The sequence below is a fragment of the Mustelus asterias genome, chromosome 27, assembly GCF_964213995.1.
Source record: "Mustelus asterias chromosome 27, sMusAst1.hap1.1, whole genome shotgun sequence".
Taxonomy (NCBI): Eukaryota; Metazoa; Chordata; class Chondrichthyes; order Carcharhiniformes; family Triakidae; genus Mustelus; species Mustelus asterias.
The window spans coordinates 2,125,818-2,147,220 of NC_135827.1; the positions used below are offsets into that span (position 1 = coordinate 2,125,818).

Genomic DNA, 21,403 nt, shown 5'->3' on the forward strand with positions numbered 1-21,403 from the left:
CTGTGGTTCATCACTGAGAGTAAACTGAAGCCAAACATCGACAGTGAAAGGAGCGCCTGGCAACCCGGGCACCCTACTCCTCCAACCACCATCTGCCCCACCAGTGACAGAGACTGTAGGTTACGCAATGGACTCCTCAGTTACCTGAGAACTCATTTTTAGTGTGTTGCTCTGCAGGCGTGCGCACACCGAGCTTTGCTGAAGCAAAATGATGGAGAAAAATTATTTTGTTCTTTGCAAATGGGTCCCCACGAATAGCTCCATTCACATGTCAAAATCGTCTACCCACTGATCTCGCTTTAACCCGAAGCTCTCTCGACCTCTTCCCCCCCCCTCCCTTGGCCTCTCTCAACCCCTCCCCCCTTGGCCTGCCTCAACCCCTCCCCCCTTGGCCTGCCTCAACCCCTCCGTCCCCGGCCTCTCTTGACCCCACTTCCCCCTGGCCTCTCTCGACCCCACTTCCCCCTGGCCCCTCTCGACCCCCCCCCCCCCCCCCCCCCGGCCTTTCTCGACCCCTCTCTCGATGCGCCCCAGTCCGCCATTTCTCTCTCAACATCCTCCCCCCCCAATCTGATGTGCAGTTTAGTCTTTGTCTTCAGCTCTAAGTTCCATTGGCCATGCGCATGGGCCTCAACAACATAAAACAATCTAAACCGCGTGTTTGTGGCTCTGTCGCAGCCGCGCAGGCACAGGAGGCCTAAGATTCATTGGGTCTTGGAGATGCCAACCACAGGACTGAAAACGAAGGTTAGTTTTAGTTTGACTGCATGAATATTGAATCATTTTAAATCTTTTTTTTTGCGACACACTTGGGGGGGTCTTCACGACACACCAATGTGCCACAGCACAATAGTTGTGAACCACTGCTCTATCTATTCCTGTAGTTCCAACTCTATCTCTGATCTGCACCTATAATCCTGCCTTAGCTTGCATCCGTGAGTGCAAATAATGCCCTCGCTTTGATCTGTGCTCATAATTTCTTTCTTGTTCCAATCTGTAATTCCTAGCTTCAGTTCTTGTCCCAGCTCCTATCCAAACTCCTCTTCTGCCCAATGGTTCCTTTAAGTCTTCCTTTCCCCAGTTTTTCTGATGGCACTGTCCTAACATAGCACAATCTTCAATGAATGTGTAAGTCCATTCCAGTGTTGGCGAGCCAGCCAGTAAAGCTTTCAGAAAGTTTCCTTTCACCAAGTCCAGTGTTTAAGAGAGGGGAAAGACAATTTTACTATTTCTAGTTGCTAAGTTTTGCTTTCCTGAGGTTAACCAACTTTCTCTCAGCTAGTTGGAACAAGATCTGTTTTACTCATGTTTGGAAACAGTTTGCCATTCTGTTCTGGTTTCAGGGATGTCTGTTTTTAATCCCCTGTCATTGTTTTTCTTTTACAGGCCGTTACCCAGATGCTGATGGCTTATCTGGCCCGACTCACTCTCATAGCAGATAACAAGATCAACTGTGGGCCTGCTCTCACATGGATGGAGGTATGTACTCTGCTTCTTCTGCACTCTATGGTATGATGCCATACAATAGGGATTACAAAGTGCAGCCCTAAATAGATGTCATTATAATTTACTGTGTTGTTATTGACAGTTGTCATTATGAAGTACATAGGAATAGGAGTAGGTCTGTTCATCATTCAGTTAGATCATGGGTGCTTTATATCTTAACCCCATTTACCAACCTTGGTTCTGCAACCCTTCATACCAATTGAATTATATAATGATACAGCTTAAGTCTGTGTCATCACTTCAAAACTGGTCTCCAAAAAGTCCCACTCAACATTCCTTTTCCCATAACCATACAGAAATCTCCTTTTTCAGTGTGTTTGTCTATTCTCTTTTAAGATTTAGTGGTGAATCTGCTTTCACCAACTTTTCATCCAGTGCATTCCAGAACACCATGACTCTATCTGAAAAGAAAGGTTCTCCTCATCTTGCTTCTGGTTCCTTTTTTTTCAAAGTACCTCAAATCTGTGACCACAGGTTACTGGAAATAGTTTCTCCTTTGTCATTTTATCAAAATGTTTCAGGAATTTGAACACCTCGGTTAAGTCTCCCCTGAGCCTTCTCTGCTTTGAGGAGGAAGGACTGCCGCCAGTCCTTGAACCTGTTCTGCTATTCTGTTAGATCATGGCTGATCAGTGTCTTAACTCTATTTATCTGCCTTGGTTCCATAATCCTTGATATCACCCAACAACCTAGAAATCTCAGTTCTGAAATTTTCAACTAATCCCCAGCCTGAGCAGCTTTTTAAGGGAAAGAGTTCCAGATTTCCACTACCTTTTTTGCGAAGAAATGCTTTGTAACATCACCGCAAATGACTTTAAGATTATGCCCTCTTGTTCAGGTTTTCTAGGAGCTATTTGGCTCTCAGCTCCTGTAAGTAATTGTGTCTAGGTTATTAATTCAGGAGGCTTCACTATCTGTTGTTGGCTTCGGGTATGTCAGTAGCAAATATTTTGTTAATGTGTCACCTAATATTTAGAGCACTATGTGCTGCCCAGAAAAATAATGGCAATGAGTGTATGTGGCCTTGACCCAAAGCTGCAAGTTCCTGTGGATCAGGGACTGATTATTCAGTACTGTCCATGTGTTTGCTCTTAAAAATAGAATACTACTGATCAGGTAACAGCTGTCGCCAGAATATAAACTCTAGTACCTTTCTCGTGAGCTTAGGGTGAGAGTTTCTTATTCAGGATAAGTCTGGTGACCATTCGATGGTCAATCCATTTATACATGGCTGAATCATAAAGAAGTAACTGTAGAATCATAGAATCCCTACAGTGCAGAAGGAAGCCTTTCGGCCCATCGAGTCTGCACAGACCACAATTCCACCCAGGCCCTATCCCCATAACCCCATGCATTTACCCTAGCCAGTCCCCCTGACACTAAGGGGCAATTTATCATGGCCAATCCACCTAACCCGCACATCTTTGGACTCAGAAACAGAATCAGGAACTAGTTCTGTGAAAGCACACTGATGGTGCAGGAGGCCCCAGCCATTCCTGTTTTCTGTGCATTAGATGATCCTGGTGTACATAAAACTGTTGCATATCCTTTAGACACGGAGGCACAGTGGTTGGTACTGCTGCCTCACAGCACCAGGGGCTTGGGTTCAATTCTGGCCTCCGGTCACTGTCTATGTGGAGTTTGCACGTTCTCCCCATGTCTGTGTGGGTTTCCTCCAGGTGCCCCGGTTTCCTCCCACAGTCCAAAGATGTGTGGGTTAGGTTGATTGGCCATGCTAAATTAATTGGGAGATTAGCAGGGTAAATATGTGGAGTTACAGGAATAGGTTGGTGCAGACTTGATGGGCCAAATGGCCGCCTCCTGCACTGTAGGGATTCTATGATCTGCCATCCATTCCCAGTTTGGCCTATATGTGACTGTCAAGCGGCTCTTGGTGTGATTAGTGCCAACAAAAAAAAGATTAGGCTTGACTGTGATAGCTCCCCCTCAGTATAAACTCTTACATGTAAAAGGGTGGTTGAGGAGTGAGAGTCAACATCTAGAGATTGGTCAAAAATGTAAAAGCCCATGGGATGCAGGGTAATGTGGAAAGTTAGCTTAATAACAGGAAACAAAGGGTAATGGTTGATGGATGCCCTTGTGAATGGAATGTTGTTTCAGGTGGTGTTACATAGCGCTCGGTGTTGGGACCCTTGCTGTTTGTGTTATAAATTAACGATTGGACCTGAACGCGGGGGTCAGGATTGGAAAATTTGCAGACGACACAAAGATTGGCTAAGTGGTGGATAATGTAGCGGACAGCTATAATCTACAAAATGATATCGATGGGCTGGTGGAGTTGGTGGTAAAGAGGCCGATGGATTTTAACATAGAGAAATGTGAGGTAATGCATTTAGGGAGGTCAAACAGTTGTAGTGAATACACAATAAATAGGAATATGCTAAGAAGGGTTAGATGAAATGAGAGATCTTGGCATAAAAGTACATAGATCTCTAAAGGCAGCAGTGTTCAAGTAGACAAGGCTGTGAAGAAGGCACATGGAATGCTCGCCTTCATTGGCAGAGGTTTAGAATACTGGAATATTGCGTGCAGTTCTGGTCACCCTATTACAGGAAGGATGTAATTGCTCTGGAGAGAGTGCAGAGGAGGGTTACAAGAATGTTGCCAGGGCTGGAAAAGTGTAGCTATGAGGAGAGATTGGATAGGTTGGGTTTAGTTTCCTTGGAACAGAGAAGACTGAGGGGTGACATGATTGAGGTGTGCAAAATTATCAGGGGAAGAGATGGAATGGACAGGATAAAATTGTTTCCCTTGGGGGAGAATTCTAGAACCAGGGGACATAAATTCAGGATAATTGGTGGTGGGTGTAGAGGGGACATGAGGAAGAACGTTTTTTACGCAAAGGATGGCGGATGTCTGAAATTCACTGCCCGAGTTGGTGGTGGAGGCAGAGACCTGAAACTCTTTGAAAAAGGTCTTGGATTTGCAATTTAGTTCTGTAAGCTACAGGGCTCTGGGCCGGGTGCAGGAAGCAGGGATTAGAAAGGGCACTTGGGTATCATTGGGCTGGCATGAACAGGACGGGCTGAATGGCCTCCTGTATGCAACTTTTCTATGGTTCTACAGCACGAAAGAGCAAAAAGGTCAAGGCAATAGTGATGGAAAGAGAAATCAGATCCACAACCATGTTCCTGATCTGTAATTGCACTCTGAAATGATCTAGCAGTGTACTCAGTTGTATCGAATTACTGCAAAAGATATTAAAAATACCAACACACAAACCACCAACCTCAGTCTAAGCATCAGATACAATTAAGGCATGTCCAGCCCTGTCAACCCAGCAATGTCCTACTGATTAATATCTGGGTAGTTGTGCTAAAATTGAGAGAACTATTCCATCAACTGATCAAGTGACAGCCTGACACTCACCTTTCAGCCAATTTTCCAGACTCCTTCATCACCATTCCTGGCTATGCCCTTAGGCAGGATAGATATACCAGCGATGGTGATGCAGTGTTATATAGTCTGGAAACAGTCAACATTAACTCCAGATCCTAGAAGATCTCAGGGCATCAGGTTAAACATGGACAAGGAAACCTCCTGCTGATTGCCACTACCACCCTTCTTCAGCTGATGAATCAGTGCTCCTCCATGTTGGATACCATCTGGAAGAAGCATGTAGAGTGGCAAGGCCATGTAATTTACTCTGGGTGGGAGACTTCAATGCCTGTCACCAAGACAGTCACTGTTTCACTGATTGAGCTGGCTGAATCCTGAAGGGCATAATACTTTTTTAAAAAATAGCTGCTGGATTGGATCTGTGGCAGGTAGTGAGGACTCATCAACTTAGTTGGCACAAATGCATCTGTCCATGACAATATGATGGAAGTGATCATCGCATAGTCCTCGTAGAGATGAAGCCCCCTTTTCACACTGAGGATTCCCTCCATTGTGTTGTCTGATGCTACCACCATGTGATTGATTCAGAACGGATCCAGCAACTCAAAACTGGGCACCATGAGTGATTTAGTTAAGCCCAAAACTTAATTCTTAAAATCTGAACAAAGCAAACTGCATAGATATAAGGGGCGAGCTGGCGAAGACTGGGGAAACTGGAAAGCTGAGGGGGAAATGACATCCACTGTAACTAACAAAAGTAACCTATCGTCGTCCTCCTTTCTGACCTGATTACAACCTTTAATACACTTGACCACACACTGTTGTCCAACTCTGTGGTACTGCTCCCATCTGCTTCCATTCTTACCTAACTAATGATAGCCAGAGAATCAGGGGCGGCACGGTAGCACAGTGGTTAGCACTGCTGCTTCACAGCTCCAGGGTCCCGGGTTCGATTCCCGGCTCGGGTCACTGTCTGTGTGGAGTTTGCACATTCTCCTCGTGTCTGCGTGGGTTTCCTCCAGGTGCTCCGGTTTCCTCCCACAGTCCAAAGATGTGCGGGTTAGGTTGATTGGCCAGGTTAAAAATTGCCCCTTAGAGTCCTGGGATGCGTAGGTTAGAGGGATTAGCGGGTAAATATGTGGGGATAGGGCCTGGGTGGGATTGTGGTCGGTGCAGACTCGATGGGCCGAATGGCCTCCTTCTGCACTGTAGGGTTTCTATGGTTTCTAAATCACTTGCGATCGCTTCTTTTCCTGCTACCGCACCGTTATCTCTATCCTTGGCCACTATTTTGCAGGTCGTCCCTTGGTAGCATCATCAAAAGAACACTGTTAGTTTTCAAATGTACACTGTTGCCACCCAGTTCGCCTTCACTGGCATATTCCATGACTGTTTTCAAATGAACAGATCATCCACTACTGGATATGTAGAAATTTGGAAGTTGGATTATCCCCAGTTTGGTTGTTATAGGAGTTGGGTCTCCTGGACAAGATGAGCTTAAAGCACAGCAAGAAGTGAAATAGAATCTGGGGAAAGATGCCCATTTTTATGCTGTAGGTGTTGACTCTCACTCCCCAATAACTCCTTTATATGTGAGCCTTGATACTGTTATGGTTCAGGTCAGAAACTCTAAAGTGTTCTATGGAGCCCACTTGGATCTTAAGTTTTGCACCTTGAATTTAGCTAGAATAAGTGTGATATGTTTCACCTCAGGTATGATTCAAATGACCCACTAGGGAGCTTTTATCAAACAAAGTTTAATTAAGAATATAGTTAACATGTATGGAAAAAAAATTAGCAATAGCTTTTTTCAAATTACAGACAAAAACAAAACAACCAAGATAATGTATAACCCTTAACAAATATATCTAAAATGTTCCAATCAAACAAAACCCTTGCCATAGGCAAAACCCTTTAAACAGGTTCAACACAGCAAAAACTAACATGATACTGGAACTGAGCCCTTTGGTTGGAGAATTGAAATCTCTCAGTCCTGTAAGTTCCAGCAGCTCCCCTGATACACCCAGAACAGTTTGAAGTCTGAACCCCAGGTAGACTCTAGTCAAGCCACCAACAACAGATTTTCTACTCCAGGAAGGCTTTCAGCTAACCCGCAGGATTTCCAAAACCAGGGAGAGAGAGAGATACTACTTTTCAGCTTGCTGTCCCTTCTAAAACTAAAACCTGCAGCTCCAAACTGAAAATAAAAGAGCTCCTGTCACCTGACCTGCCAAGCAGTTTTTTTCCTAACAATGCAGAGTCATAAACATCCCAGTAAAAATAAACAAACCCCCATTTAAGCAGCAATAAAAAGACTCCTCCAGATAAACCGGTGCCATAATGAGAAAACAACTAAAGCCAAAAAGGCCGCCTTACAACCGCAGAAAACATGATTTCGAAGTAAACATCTCTTAAAGGTATACTAACGTCACAATACTAAGGAGGAACTATCACAGTCAAACCTAATCTTTTTCTCACTGGAACCTATCACACCAGGAGTCACTAGACAGTTATTGGGAGTCATCGTGGCTTACTTGTCTTATTTCAAATCACCACTTGGACTTGGGCTCTGAAGTTCATTCGAGCATTCCTGCTACTGTGCTGGCTGGAATTTCCATTAACACAGCCCATGTCACCGAGTGGCTTAGTTGAATGCTGGAGAAGACTTCTCTTCATAACTGATGAATGGATGTGATCCTGATGGAAAGACTCTGACATTTGTTTGGGTACTTTAATCAGTAAAGTGTTCTCCCATTTCAGTAGTTTACAGGTGTGTGCTGTGTAATCTGCTCTTCATATGTGACTTTGCTGAATCTCCTCACAGATAGATAACAAAGGGAACCATCTATTGGTGCACGAAGAGTCCTCCATCAATGTTCCTGCCATTGCTGCTGCACACGTAATCAAGAGATACATTGCCCAGGCTGCTGATGAGCTGTCTTTCGAGGTAAGTTGCCTTTTAATTACAAGTCAAAGTAAGTCTGACAAAATGGAGAAATAGTGATCATTCGCTTCTATTTTAACTTCCTCCAGTTACCCCTCCATCTCTCCTGGAAATGCTGATGTGGTTAATGGGCATTAACTACTTCAACTAACCATTTCCTACTGGTCAGTCTTTTGTGTGTGAGATTCTGACAGCACTGGTCACCATGGAGAAATCAAAGGGGGCGGCACGGTGGCACAGTGGTTAGCACTGCTGCTTCACAGCCCCAGGGTCCCGGGTTCGATTCCCGGCTCGGGTCACTGTCTGTGTGGAGTTTGTACATTCTCCTCGTGTCTGCGTGGGTTTCCTCCGGGTGCTCCGGTTTCCTCCCACAGTCCAAAGATGTGCGGGTTAGGTTGATTGGCCAGGTTAAAAATTGCCCCTTAGAGTCCTGAGATGCGTAGGTTAGAGGGATTAGTGGGTAAATATGTGGGGGTGGGGCCTGGGTGGGATTGTGGTCGGTGCAGACTCGATGGGCCGAATGGCCTCCTTCTGCACTGTAGGGTTTCTATGATTTCTATGAAAGCTTAATCCTGATCCTGTCCTCGTTTGTTGTCTGTAAATTTGAGCAGATGTCACTGGAATAATGGGCAGGTGTGTGAATTGCCTCCTTATTGCAATGACCACCTGCTGCTCCATTTGGGTTAATGGACTCAGCACAGACTGGGAGTTGTACCTGGGACTTGATAACCAGTATAGCCCAGTGTACTGAGTATTAAGGGTAAAAACCAGACCCCAGGAGTCAAAATCCAATTTATTAGTTACTTAGAGTGAAATGTCCAATCACATTAGCAGGTCTAACATGAGAAGTCCCAGTTTTCTCAAATGTTCACTGATATTTATAAGATTTGGGCTGCTCAGTAACTGGGGAATTAAGAGCAAGTCCGTTGTGGTGCACAGCTCCTGTGTCTGAGCTTCTTGCAGTGCCAGCATTCAAAACCAAGTTGTATTTAGCTTGTGTAGAATTTCTGAGATCCATCTGCTGTCTGGTTGGTAGGGAGTCAGCAGTCACTCATAGGTGAGAGTGCATCAGCGAGCAGCCTTTCAACTATTTAAAAATATTCCGCCTACGTTAGCTGGAGCTTTCTTCAAAATGTTAGAAGTGTTTAACATGTTTTAAGTTACCTCTATTACTGACGTGCATAACTCAATTGAACACCAGGCGATAGATGTGACAGTTTTTTATATCAATGATATAGCAGAGCAGGGCGGCACGGTAGCACAGTGGTTAGCACTGCTGCTTCACAGCTCCAGGGACTTGGGTTCGATTCCCGGCTTGGGTCACTGTCTGTGTGGAGTTTACACATTCTCCTCGTGTCTGCGTGGGTTTCCTCCGGGTGCTCCGGTTTCCTCCCACAGTCCAAAGATGTGCGGGTTAGGTTGATTGGCCATGCTAAAAATTGCCCTTAGTGCCCTGAGATGCGTAGGTTAGAGGGATTAGTGAGTAAATATGTAGGGATATGGGGGTTGGGGGTAGGGCCTGGGTGGGATTATGGTCGGTGCAGACTCGATGGGCCGAATGGCCTCTTTCTGTACTGTAGGGATTCTATGATATAGCAGAGCAATGTTAAAACAAGAGCTCTCAAAACTGCGGTGCTGAATCTGAATTTTCCAATTAACAACCCACTGTCAGTTCCCCGCTGTACCCATTTAAAGCTGGGTGGAACATTCATCCTCAAGGCCTCTGATAACCATTTGAGGATCTGTAGAAGATCAGTTGCTGGATGATGTTCAAAGTGTGGAACTTGCTTCCTTTTACTCACCCACTTTTGGTAGCGGGAATACTGAGACCGGCCACCCGCATAGCAGCACCGTAAAAGTGCCAGTCACCTGAGAGTCTCCATGCCTATCTCAAACTGGTTTGCAAAGAACGGAAGCAGTATTAGTGCACTGGTGCAGGTACTCTTAGGATTCCCTTGCGATTTTCCTGCACATGTAGTATAACTTGAAACTGATCACTTTCTTATGCTGTGTATAGCCACAATGCCAAGGGTTTTATACCAAGTGCTAAGAGTTGGATTTGTTGCAGTTGCACTGAAGTGTTTGAATTTTCTTGGCTTTATTTGACTGCATCCATTGCATATTTAATAGTGGAGTGAAGAGACTCTTGTTGCTGGGTGGCTTATGTACTATTCACTTGCTAAGGGAAGCAGTGAGAAGATTGACTGAAGTGCTGTTTGGCTCTGTTCCTCTAGGTTGGAGATATAGTGTCTGTTATTGACATGCCACCCAAAGAAGATACTACATGGTGGAGAGGAAAACATGGCTTTCAGGTAAGGAAGGACCCGTGCAGGGCTATGATGGTATGGAGGTGTTGGGAGCTGGACACTGAACTGACATTGTTATTCTGAGATGTGGGCTCTCCCCCTTTGCAAATTTATCTATAGAGAATTTGAATAAATCATTCCTTAATTGCAGTGTTTAGTTGAAAATGACACATGACTTTATTTAATTATTGACTCACTAGTAGAGACGGTTCCCTTAAATCGCCTTATCCAAACCCCTTGTCGTTTTGAATAGTTCTCTGCTCGAGCTGAAAATATCCCATTTTTTTCCAGACTTTCTTCAGCTGAATCAGCCGCACGGTTGGCACAGTGGTTAGCACTGCTGCCTCACAGCGCCAGGTTCAATTCCCAGCTGGGTCACTGTCTGTGCGAATTCTACACATTCTCCCTGTGTCTGCATGGGTTTCCTCCGGGTGCCCCGGTTTCCTCCCACAGTCCAAAGATGTGCGGGTTAGGTTGATTGGCCATGCTAACATTGCCCCTTAGTGTCAGGGCAATTAGCAGGGTAAATATGTGGGGTTACGGGAATAGGGCAGCGGTGAAATTGTGGTCGGTGCAGACTCGATGAACTGAATGGCCTCCTTCTGCACTGTAGGGATTTTAGAGCTGGATTATTGCTGGAAATGAACACAACTTGCGTACCAATATTCATAGAAATTCATAGAAACCCTACAGTACAGAAAGAGGCCATTCGGCCCATCGAGTCTGCACCGACCACAATCTCACCCAGGCCCTACCCCCATATCCCTACATATTTACCCACTAATCCCTCTAACCTACGCATCTCAGGACACTAACGGGCAATTTTAGCATGGCCAATCAACCTAACCCGCACATCTTTGGACTGTGGGAGGAAACCAGAGCACCCGGAGGAAACCCACGCAGACACGAGGAGAATGTGCAAACTCCACACACACAGTGACCCAAGCCGGGAATCGAACCCAGGTCCCTGGAGCTGTGAAGCAGCAGTGCTAACCACTTGGTGTTACATACATACATAGCTTGGTGTTACATACCTTTCTTTACTCAACCTTCCATACACTTAACACTCGCTCATTATCCCTCAATACTATGTGCTCATTTACACTTTTTCACTTCTGTTATTGCCATTACTATTCAAAACTGCTCTTTGAGCAGCAGTAGGCTTGCTGGAAGAACTTAAATCTGAGAAAAGCTGTACTTCATATTCCTCTGGGGATATATTTTGGGATTTGTTTTTTAAAATTGGAATGCATTTGTGACTTTCACAGCTGTTGTGGAAACAGCATTTATTGTACAAGTGAGAAATTCTGACAATTTTATCACCGAGAATTACAACATAAAATCTTCCTCATGAGCAGAATAGTTATTGCATTCCCTTTAGTCTTCCTGTTCTTTTTTTGCATGTTGTATATCATTGTTTTATAGCATGAAAGGGTATTCAGCATTACATCTATGTTAACTCTCGGGGGAAGCTATCCACATCATTTTACCCTGCTGTCCTTTCCTGGTAGCCTGTTAAATTTTTCTTTTGTGGCGTGCCGCAGGGATCGGTACTGGGGCCTCAACTATTTACCATTTATATCGACGATCTGGAGGAGGGGACTGAGTGTAGGGTAACAAAGTTTGCAGACGACACAAAGATAAGTGGAAAAGTGAATCGTATGGAGGGCGTAGAAGGTCTGCAGAGAGATTTGGACAGGCTGAGTGAGTGGGCGAGGATCTGGCAGATGGAGAATAATGTTAACAAATGCGAGGTTATTCACTTTGGAAGAAATAATAGCAAATTGGATTATTATCTAAATGGAAAGAAATTACAACATGCTGCTGTGCAGAGGGACCTGGGGGTCCTTGTGCATGAGACGCAAAAACCCAGTCTGCAGGTGCAACAGGTGATCAATAAGGCAAATGGGATGTTGGCCTATATCGCAAGGGGGATAGAATATAAAAGCAGAGATGTCTTGCTGCATCTGTACAGGGCATTGATGAGGCCGCAGCTGGAATACTGTGTGCAGTATTGGTCCTCTTATTTGCGGAAGGATATATTGGCCTTGGAGGGAGTGCAGAGAAGGTTCACCAGGTTGATACCAGAGATGAGGGGTGTTGATTGTGAGGAGAGACTGAGCAGATTGGGTTTGCATTCGTTGGAATTTAGAAGGCTGAGGGGGGATCTTATAGAGACCTATAAGATAATGAAGGGGTTGGATAGGGTAGAGATGGAGAGATTCTTTCCACTTAGAAAGGAAGCTAGAACTAGAGGGCACAGCCTCAAAATAAAGGGGGGTCAGTTTAGGACAGAGTTGAGGAGGAACTTCTTCTCTCAGAGGGTGGTGAATCTCTGGAACTCTCTGCCCACTGAAGTGGTGGAGGCTACCTCGTTGAATATGTTTAAATTACGGATAGATGGATTCCTGATCGGTAAGGGAATTAGGGGTTATAGGGATCAGGCGGGTAAGTGGAACTGATCCACTTCAGATCAGCCATGATCTTATTGAATGGCGGGGCAGGCTCGGGGGGCTAGATGGCCTACTCCTGCTCCTATTTCTTATGTTCTTATTTTGTCAAATATTTATCTAGTTAGCTTTTAAAAGTTATTATCAATTCTGCTTCTACCGTTGTGTCCTCATAAACCCTTGTTTGAACATCTGTCCTAATCTCGCTTTAGTTTTTTGGTAGTGGTCTTCAATTTATGTCCTTTAATTATTGACTCACTGAGTACTAGAGATGGTTCCCTTAGATTGCCTTATCCAAACGCGTTGTCGTTTTGAATAGTTCTCTGCTCAAGTGGAAAATATCCCTGTTTTTCTCGACTTCAACGGAATCAGCAGCACGGTGGCACAGTGGTTAGCACTGCTGCCACACAGCCACGGACCTGGGTTTGATTCCCGCTCGGGTCACTGTCTGTGTGGAGTTTGTACATTCTCCCTGTGTCTGCGTGGGTTTCCTCCGGGTGCTCCAGTTTCCTCCCACACTCCAAAGATGTGTGGGTAGGTGGATTGGCCATGCTAAATTGCCCCTTAGTGTCAGGGGGACTAGCTAGGGTAAATGCGTGGGGTTATGGGGATAGGGCATGGGTGGGATTGTGGCCGTTGCAGACTCGATGGGCCGAATAGCCTCCTTTTGCACTGTAGGATTCTATCTTCTCATCCCTGCGATCATTGCTGCGAATCTGTCCTGCATCTTCTTTATGGTTTTGTAGTATTTGTTCTCATGTAAAGTTACCAACACTTGACCATATATTCTTCTGCAGCTGAATCAATGATTTTTACAGGTTTAGCATTTCCTCTTCAATTTTACCATAATTTTTCCCATTTATAAAAGCTTGACTCTCTTTCCTTTTACAGTTCATCAACTTGTCATCACATTGTGAAGCTTTGTGTAGCTGAACTAAGAGAGTGTCAGCCGTGGCTCCATTTTAACACTCTCACCTCTGCATCAGAAGGTTGAGGGTTCAAGCCCCACTCAAGGACTTGAACACACAATCGAAGCTTATAGGTCACTGTAACACTGAAGGAGCTGCGGCCTCTTATTGTGATGTGAAGTGAAACTCAACAGGCTGCTTCAGTGGTTCTAAACGAGTAATTGGCACCATTCACAGAAGAACAAAATGTTCTCTCGAATGGCCAACATTCCTCCATTGAGCAACGTTACCAAATACAATTTAAGTGACTATCTATCTCACTGCTCTTTGCGGGTCCCTACAGTGCTCAAATTGGCCCCTCTTCACAAAATAACTCACCAGAGGAGAAACAGTGAGGTGTGCAACTGTGATATAAAGGCCCCGATAAACATTGGGAAATGACCCATGTAACTGCAGTGTAACAGAGCAATGTGTAACAATTTAATAAATGTGCAAAATATGATGATCAGGAATGAGCTGTAAATGTATTTAATCCATCTCGGATCTCAGATAGGATTGAGTTATGAGTGACCAGATCTGGGTCAGGAGTGAACTATGAATACGTACATTATATTGTCCTAATTAATGAGAAGTTTGTTTCTTTGTGGAGCCATTCCGTTGCTGGTTTCTTCAAATGGGGTGGTTGAGGAATCAGTATGCTGGGTGAGTTGGGGAGTGGCTATAGGACCGACTGACCTATTGGCCAATCCAGCTGACTGTTCCTCAGGGACTGTCTCTTTATTTTTAAGAGCAATGCTCAGGAAATCACTCTGAAACGCTTAAACCTCCATAGATAGGAGATGTTTTATTTTATTAATTGAAAGGATGTGGGCATCGCTGGCTAAGCCAGCAGTTATTGGGGCGGCACAGTGGTTAGCACTGCTGCCTCACAGCACCAGGGGCCCGGGTTTGATTCCCGGCTTGGGTCACTGTCTGTGCGGAGTCTGCACGTTCTCCCCATGTTTGCATGGGTTTCCTCCGGGTGCTCCGGTTTCCTCCCACAGTCCGAAAGACATGCTGGTTAGGTGCATTGGCCATGCTAAATTCTCACTCAGTGTACCCGAACAGATGCCGGAGTGTGGTGACTAGGAGATTTTCGCAGTGACTTCATTGCAGTGTTAATGTAAACCTACTTGTGACACGAATAAATAAACTTTAATTATTGCCCATCCTGAGTTGCCTTTGAGAAGGTGGTTGGTGAGCTGCCTTCTTGAGCCTCAGCAGTCTATATTTAAGTACAAAATCTTTTCTGTAAACATTAGTTTCTGTTTGATAATCTCTCCTTGTACTTCTTGGTTCCGGATTCTTCCATTTATAGGAAATGGAAGTCGAGGCGCTTTATGCATAAACAAAATCTTAGTTTTAGATTTAATTATTGTATTCAGTTTGATCTGCTGAGGTGAAAACAATGTTTTTGATTTTAATTGGAATGTTAAATCATTGAATCAACTAATGTGAACAACACTGGGACTTAGTGTCTGATTTGTAGCTTTGTTTGATTTGCAGGTTGGATTCTTTCCCAGCGAGTGTGTGGAGCTCATTAATGATAAAGTTCCTCATTCTGTGACTAGCGCAATGCCAAAGCCAGGTATGGTAATCCTTTCTACTGCAGCTGCTGCACAGATGGCATCCAACCCAGTTTTGATCAATGTGAGCTTCAGAATCTCCAAATACTCAGAGATGATTTCCACAGGAAGGTGTAAATATGCTGACGATGGACATCTCATTCAGGGATGTTAACTACAAAATATGTTAGGCATATTAATTGTAATTTTGTACAAAAATGTCATAACTTTATACAGTCATTTAAGTGTAGCATTTCGTGAGACAAACTGATTCAGTTCTGGCACTTCTGTGTTTTCATTTGTGAATCAATCTGCAGCTGAACAAGAGCATCCAACACAAATCACTGCACGAGAGCCTCCCAACCAAGCTCAGGGTTTCAAAGAGCTGCTGGTTCTCAGGCTGTTCTTCTCTACACAGCTTACTGTTAATGGGTGATGGTGTTCTCACTTTCCTGCTACATTGACTGTGAAACCACTGTATTCTGAACATGAGAGGTATCGTTATAGAGTGAAGGGTTTGTTCCATCAAATTACTGATGTTAGGGCAGCACAGTGATTAGCACTGCTGCCTCACATCACCAGGGACCTGGGTTCGATTCCAGTCTTGGGTTATTGTCTGTGTAGAGTTTCCCCTGTCTGCGTGGGTTTCCTCCAGGTGCTCTGGTCTCCTCCCATAGTCCAAAGATGTGCGGGTTAGGTGGATTGGTCATGCTAAATTGCCCCTTGGTGTCCATGGATGTATAGGTTAAGGAGATTAGCGAGGCAAATATGTGGATCCACTACAGTTCGCCTACCGCAGCAACAGGTCCACAGCAGGTGCCATCTCCCTGGCCCTGCACTCAACCCTGGAACACCTAAATAACAAAGACAGCTATGTCAGACTCCTATTTATTGACTACAGCTCAGCCTTCAACACCATTATTCCTACTAAACTCATCTCCAAACTCCGTGGCCTGAGGCTCGGCACCTCCCTCTGTGCCTGAATCCTAAACTTCCTAACCTACAAACTACAATCAGTAAGGATAGGCAACAACACCTCCTCAACAATTATCCTAAACACCAGTGCCCCGCAAGGCATGTGTTCTTAGCCCCCTACTATACTGCTTACACACCTATGACTGTGTGGCCAAATTCCCCTCCAACTCGATTTTCAAGTTTGCTGATGACACCACCGTTGCGGGTCGGATCTCAAACAATGATGAGACAGAGTACAGGAAAGAGATAGAGAATCTGGTGAACTGGTGCGGCAACAATAATCTCTCCCTCAATGTCAGCAAAATGGAGGAGATAGTCATCGATTTCAGAAAGTGTAGTGGAGAATATGCCCCTGTCTACATTAACGGGGACGCAGTAGAAAGGGTGGAGAGCTTCAGGTTTTTAGGTGCCCAGATCACCAGCAACCTGTCCTGGTCTCCACATGCCGACACGATAGTTAAGAAAGCCCACCAACGCCTCTACTTTCTCAAAAGACTAAGGAAATTTGGCATTTCAGCTACGACTCTCACCAACTTTTACAGATGCACCATAGAAAGCATTCTTTCTGGTTGTATCACAGCTTAGCATGACTCCTGCTCTGCCCAAGACCCGCAAGAAACTACAAAAAGTTGTGAATGAAGCCCAATCCGTCGCGCAAACCCCTCCCATCCACTGACTCTGTCTACACTTCCCGCTGCCTCGGAAAAGCAGCCAGCATAATTAAGGACCTCACGCACCCCGGACATTCTCTCTTCCACCTTTTTCCGTCGGGAAAAAGATACAAAAGTCTGAGGTCACCAACCGACTCAAGAACAGCTTCTTCCCTGCTGCTGTCAGACTTTTGAATGGACCTACCTCGCATTAAGTTGATCTTTCTCTACACCCTAGCTGTAACTTTCACACTACATTCTGCACTCTCTCCTTTCCTTCTCTATGAACGGTATGCTTTCTCTGTATAGCACGCAAGAAACAATACTTTTCACTGTATACTAATACATGTGACAATAAATCAATCAAAAAAATGTGGGGGGCTCCAGGATAGGGCCTAGGTAAGATGCTCTGTTGGAGAGTCGGTGCAGACTCGATAAGCCAAATGGTCCCCTGTGAAAAGAGGTGCCACAGCAATAGATTTTTTACTTCATCGCCGGCCCTTGTAACTCTCCGATTGTTTAGCAGGAAGTAAAAGTGTTGAAGTCTAGTCTGTCTTGTTGGTGTGTTGGAGTCTAGTTGTTCTGTTTGTGTGTCAGAGTTTAGTCTGTCCTGTTAGTGTGTCAGAGTTTAGTCTGTCCTGTTTGTGTGTCAGAGTTTAGTCTGTCCTGTTAGTGTGTCAGAGTTTAGTCTGTCCTGCTTGTGTGTCAGAGTTTAGTCTGTCCTGTTAGTGTGTCAGAGTTTAGTCTGTCCTGTTTGTGTGTCAGAGTTTAGTCTGTCCTGCTTGTGTGTCAGAGTTTAGTCTGTCCTGTTTGTGTGTCAGAGTTTAGTCTGTCCTGTTAGTGTGTCAGAGTTTAGTCTGTTCTGTTTGTGGGCCGGAATTTAGTCTGTTCTGTTTGTGTGTCGAGATTCTAGTCTGTACTGTTTGTGTGTCAGGAGTCTAGTCTGTTCTGGAATTTGATGTTCTCTGGTAATTGGTTGTTGGAAGAAATTTCAAATTTAGTTTTGCAGTTAGTGTAGAACTTTTGAAACTGTAATGGAAACTGCTGGATAGTTAACAGAAACATTCTGTCAGTGGGTGTGCACAGTTACCAGTTGAACAGCTATTGGTGATCGCCTTCATTCGTGCTAACTGCTGTGAGCAGAGGTGGAGTCAGCATTTGACGTTAAATGTGGCTTTAAAGATGTGTGTGAGTAATCAGTATCTGACATACTGAACCGAATGCATCATAAACAGTATCAAAGTTGATCATTTGGTGAGTGTGGATTTGGTGCAGGGGGAGGTGAAGTAGGTGCTGCTTTTGCCTCCAACACTTGTGGTGGTTCATGTGAGTCAGTAAGTATTTAAAATTTTCATGATTGTTTTAACATTTAATGCTATTTAGTTAGAAAAAGCAAGAAGCTTGCAACAAACTAACTGATGCGTATAAATAATCTAGACTAAGATGTGGCAGAACAGGTTATGCGGGGAATCCTCTGGCTGTTTACGTAAGTGGGATTCTCCGGTCCCGCTGGCAGCGTACCCCCTCTTGCGGGTTTTGTGGTGACGTGTCTGGAGTGTAGTATGTGGAAGTATTTTGGATGATAAGACTTCAAACTGAACACATCTGTATTTGATGTCTCCAATTCACACCTCTCCAGCTCCAGAGTAATTGAAATGAATGAGAATTGGAGGCACTCAGACAGATAAGAGAGCGGTAGAAGCATCCAGATAGTTTGTTACAGCCTCGTCAGGCCTTGTGGAGATGCAGGATCAGAATGGAGTTGGTGTGAGCAGAAGTGTGCAGAGTTAAAGGGAACCCAAGTGAGGATCCCAGAAACTAATCATTTCCAACATGTAAAATGTACTTACCGCCTACGAAGATAAGAATAAAGACTGTCAAAGAGGGGCAGCCAGAACGCAACCATGGCACCTTGAAGCAGGATACTGTGCAAATGGAGGAGGAGGAAACGTAATGTAGAATTCAGTAATTAAGGGGGCAGCTAGCTAGCGGCCTTTATAAGCAGGGTCAAGAGTTATGTTTTTCTTTGCAAAAATATACTTTATTGATAAAATATTTAAAAGAGCATTCCAAAACATTTCAAAATGATAAACAGTGGAATGATATTCAGATTTTCTATAAATCATGTTGCGCTGTGAGGTGCTTCAATACAGTTGTGTATATTACATGTATCACTGTATACATTCAACGTGAATCATACGGCCCAAGGAGTTCTGTACAATTTCCAGCCCCTTGATGTACAATGGCTGAAAAGCCTTAGACAGCAACCTTTTCCCATTGTGCCTCTGCAGCGGCTGCACCAACCTCAATGTATCCTTTAGCACATAGTCCTGGACCTTGGAATATCCCAGTCTGCAAATCCCGGTTGTGGATTGCAGACCAGCAAACTCCGGGCAGACCAAAGAGCATCTTTCACTGAGTTGACGCTCCTCCTTGTCTGTCTGATTCTGGCTGATTTGAAAGGATATCGGAGAGAGTAGGGGAAAGATCCAATTATTATGATCTTTGTTGCGACCAGCAACATACGGAAGAATAGGCAAGGGGTCCAAATACAAGAAACTGGGCGCTAAATTTAAAAGCAGCACCACCCGAAGGACTATAATCTCTGTTACCTGAACAACATGCAAATTAACAAACAGATAAAAGATTATGGAAATGAAGAAATTATGTCAGAACCAGTTGTGAATTGGTAGATTGTGTAAATAGAGATTAGTCAAGCATGTAGCAGCAGCAGAGTTTTAGTGGGGAATTTTAACTTCCATATAGATTGGGATCAGCAAACTGGCATGTCAAGAAAGGATTTCTTTAGTGTGTGCAGGATAACTTTCTCCAACATGTCCTAGAATTATAGAATCCCTTCAGTGCAGAAGAAGCCATCGGCCCATCGCGTCTGCACCAGCTCTCTAACAGAGTATCTTGATGGGGCAGCCTGGTGGCACAGTGGTTAGCACTGCTGTCTCACAGCGCCAGGGACCCGGGTTCAATTCCCGGCTTGGGTCACTGTCTGTGTGGAGTCTGCACTTTCTCCCTGTGTCTGTGTGGGTTTCCTCCGGGTGCTCCGGTTTCCTCCCACAGTCCACAGATGTGCAGGTTAGGTGAATTGGCCGTGCTAAATTCTCCTTCAGTGTACCTGAACAGGTGCCGGAGCGTGGCGACTGGGGGATTTTCACAGTAACTTCACTGCAGAATGTAAGCCTACTTGTGACTAATAAATAAACTTTTTACCCAGACCCTATCCCCGTAAACCCACACATTTTCCCATGGCTAATCCACCTAACCCGCTCATCTTGGGACACTAAGGGACAATTTAGCATGACCTGTCAACCTAACCCACACATCTTTGAACTGTGGGAGGAAACCAGAACACCCAGAGGAAACCCACGCAGACACGGGGAGAATCTGCAAACTCCACACAGATAGTCACCCAAGGCCGGAATTGAACCTGGGTCCCTGGAGCTGTGAGACAGCAGTGCTAACCACTGTGCCACCATGCTGCCCAAGGTGGCATGGCATATTCTATTGAGTAATAAACAAGATTTAATTAATTGTGTGAACATTTATGTAATAGCAATCCTAATATGTTCAAGCCCAATATAGCGTTTGAAAAGGAGAATCTCGAAACAACCACTAAGATTCCAGATTTAGATAAAATTAACCTAAATGCGGTGGGACAGAGACTGTCCACAGTAAGCTAGGTATATTTATTAATGGATAAAATGACAGAAGATCAGTGCGAGGTGGTCCAAAAGACATTTGATATGATAAGATGTTTATAACTTTAAGGGGCAAGGGTCCTACTTGCCAAAAACAGCAGCTACGGATGACTAAGAAATATTTACATAAAAGCAAATTACTGCGATGCTGGAATCTGAAACAAAAACAGAAAATGTTGGAAAATCTCAGCCGGTCTGACAGCATTTGGGGAGAGAGAATAGAGCCAACGTTTCGAGTCTGGATGACCCTCACCGGAATTTTACTGCTCCACCTGCCACACAGTTGGAGCAGGTGAGGGGCAGACAATGGGAAGGTCTGTTGACCTTGGGCGGGATTTTACGGTTTTGGGACAAGTGAAGCAGTAAAATCCTACCCCCTTTGTCAGATATTTGCACTTTTCTAATTCTGGTCTAATTCTTGAGCATCCTCAACGTTAATTGCTCCCTCATTTGTGACTGTTGACCTTTAAGTCAAAGGGTGTTGAGTCTATATTTTCCCTCACTAAACATCTTTAGCTCTCTACCTTTGTTCCCTCTTTTAAGATACTCCTTAAAAATGAAGTTTGACCAAGCATTTTACCATCTGTGGGCAACCTGAGCCCTTGGAAACTGATAATGGTGAAATTTCCAATTAAAATAAGGAAATGGCTGAAGCATTGAGCCAGTATTTATAGCAGAGAAAGTGGTTGGCATGTTGGACATTCCAAGAAAATTATCAGGGTCAGGATCTCAACAAAATTAATGTAAACAAAGTCTCATACACTAATGAGTGACAAATCTCCAGGATCAGATGGGTCCAACTCAGGAATTTTAATCAAAGTGGACGAAAACATTGCAGATGTCCTGACTATAATTTTCCAATATAAAAACAGAAAATTCTGGAAATACTAAGCAGCTGCGGAGAGAGAAAGGTTTAATGTTTTAGGTCAATGATACTTCTTCAGAACTGAAATTATTGAGAGCGATAATGTTTTTGAAGCAAGGCAG

The 21,403-nt window shown here is 44.4% G+C and overlaps 1 protein-coding gene across 1 annotated transcript in view; it reads left to right on the top strand.

Annotated features, from left to right (window-relative positions):
* Positions 1 to 1,390: 1,390 nt before the first annotated feature.
* Positions 1,391 to 21,403, top strand: part of LOC144480062 (rho GTPase-activating protein 32-like) — a 159,999-nt gene continuing 139,986 nt past the window's right edge. Inside the window, exons 1-4 of the mRNA XM_078199235.1 lie at positions 1,391 to 1,479; positions 7,691 to 7,813; positions 10,045 to 10,122; positions 15,020 to 15,101. Coding sequence (XP_078055361.1) covers positions 1,399 to 1,479; positions 7,691 to 7,813; positions 10,045 to 10,122; positions 15,020 to 15,101 — 364 coding nt within the window. The 5' untranslated portion in view covers positions 1,391 to 1,398. The remainder of the gene's footprint in view (positions 1,480 to 7,690; positions 7,814 to 10,044; positions 10,123 to 15,019; positions 15,102 to 21,403) is intronic.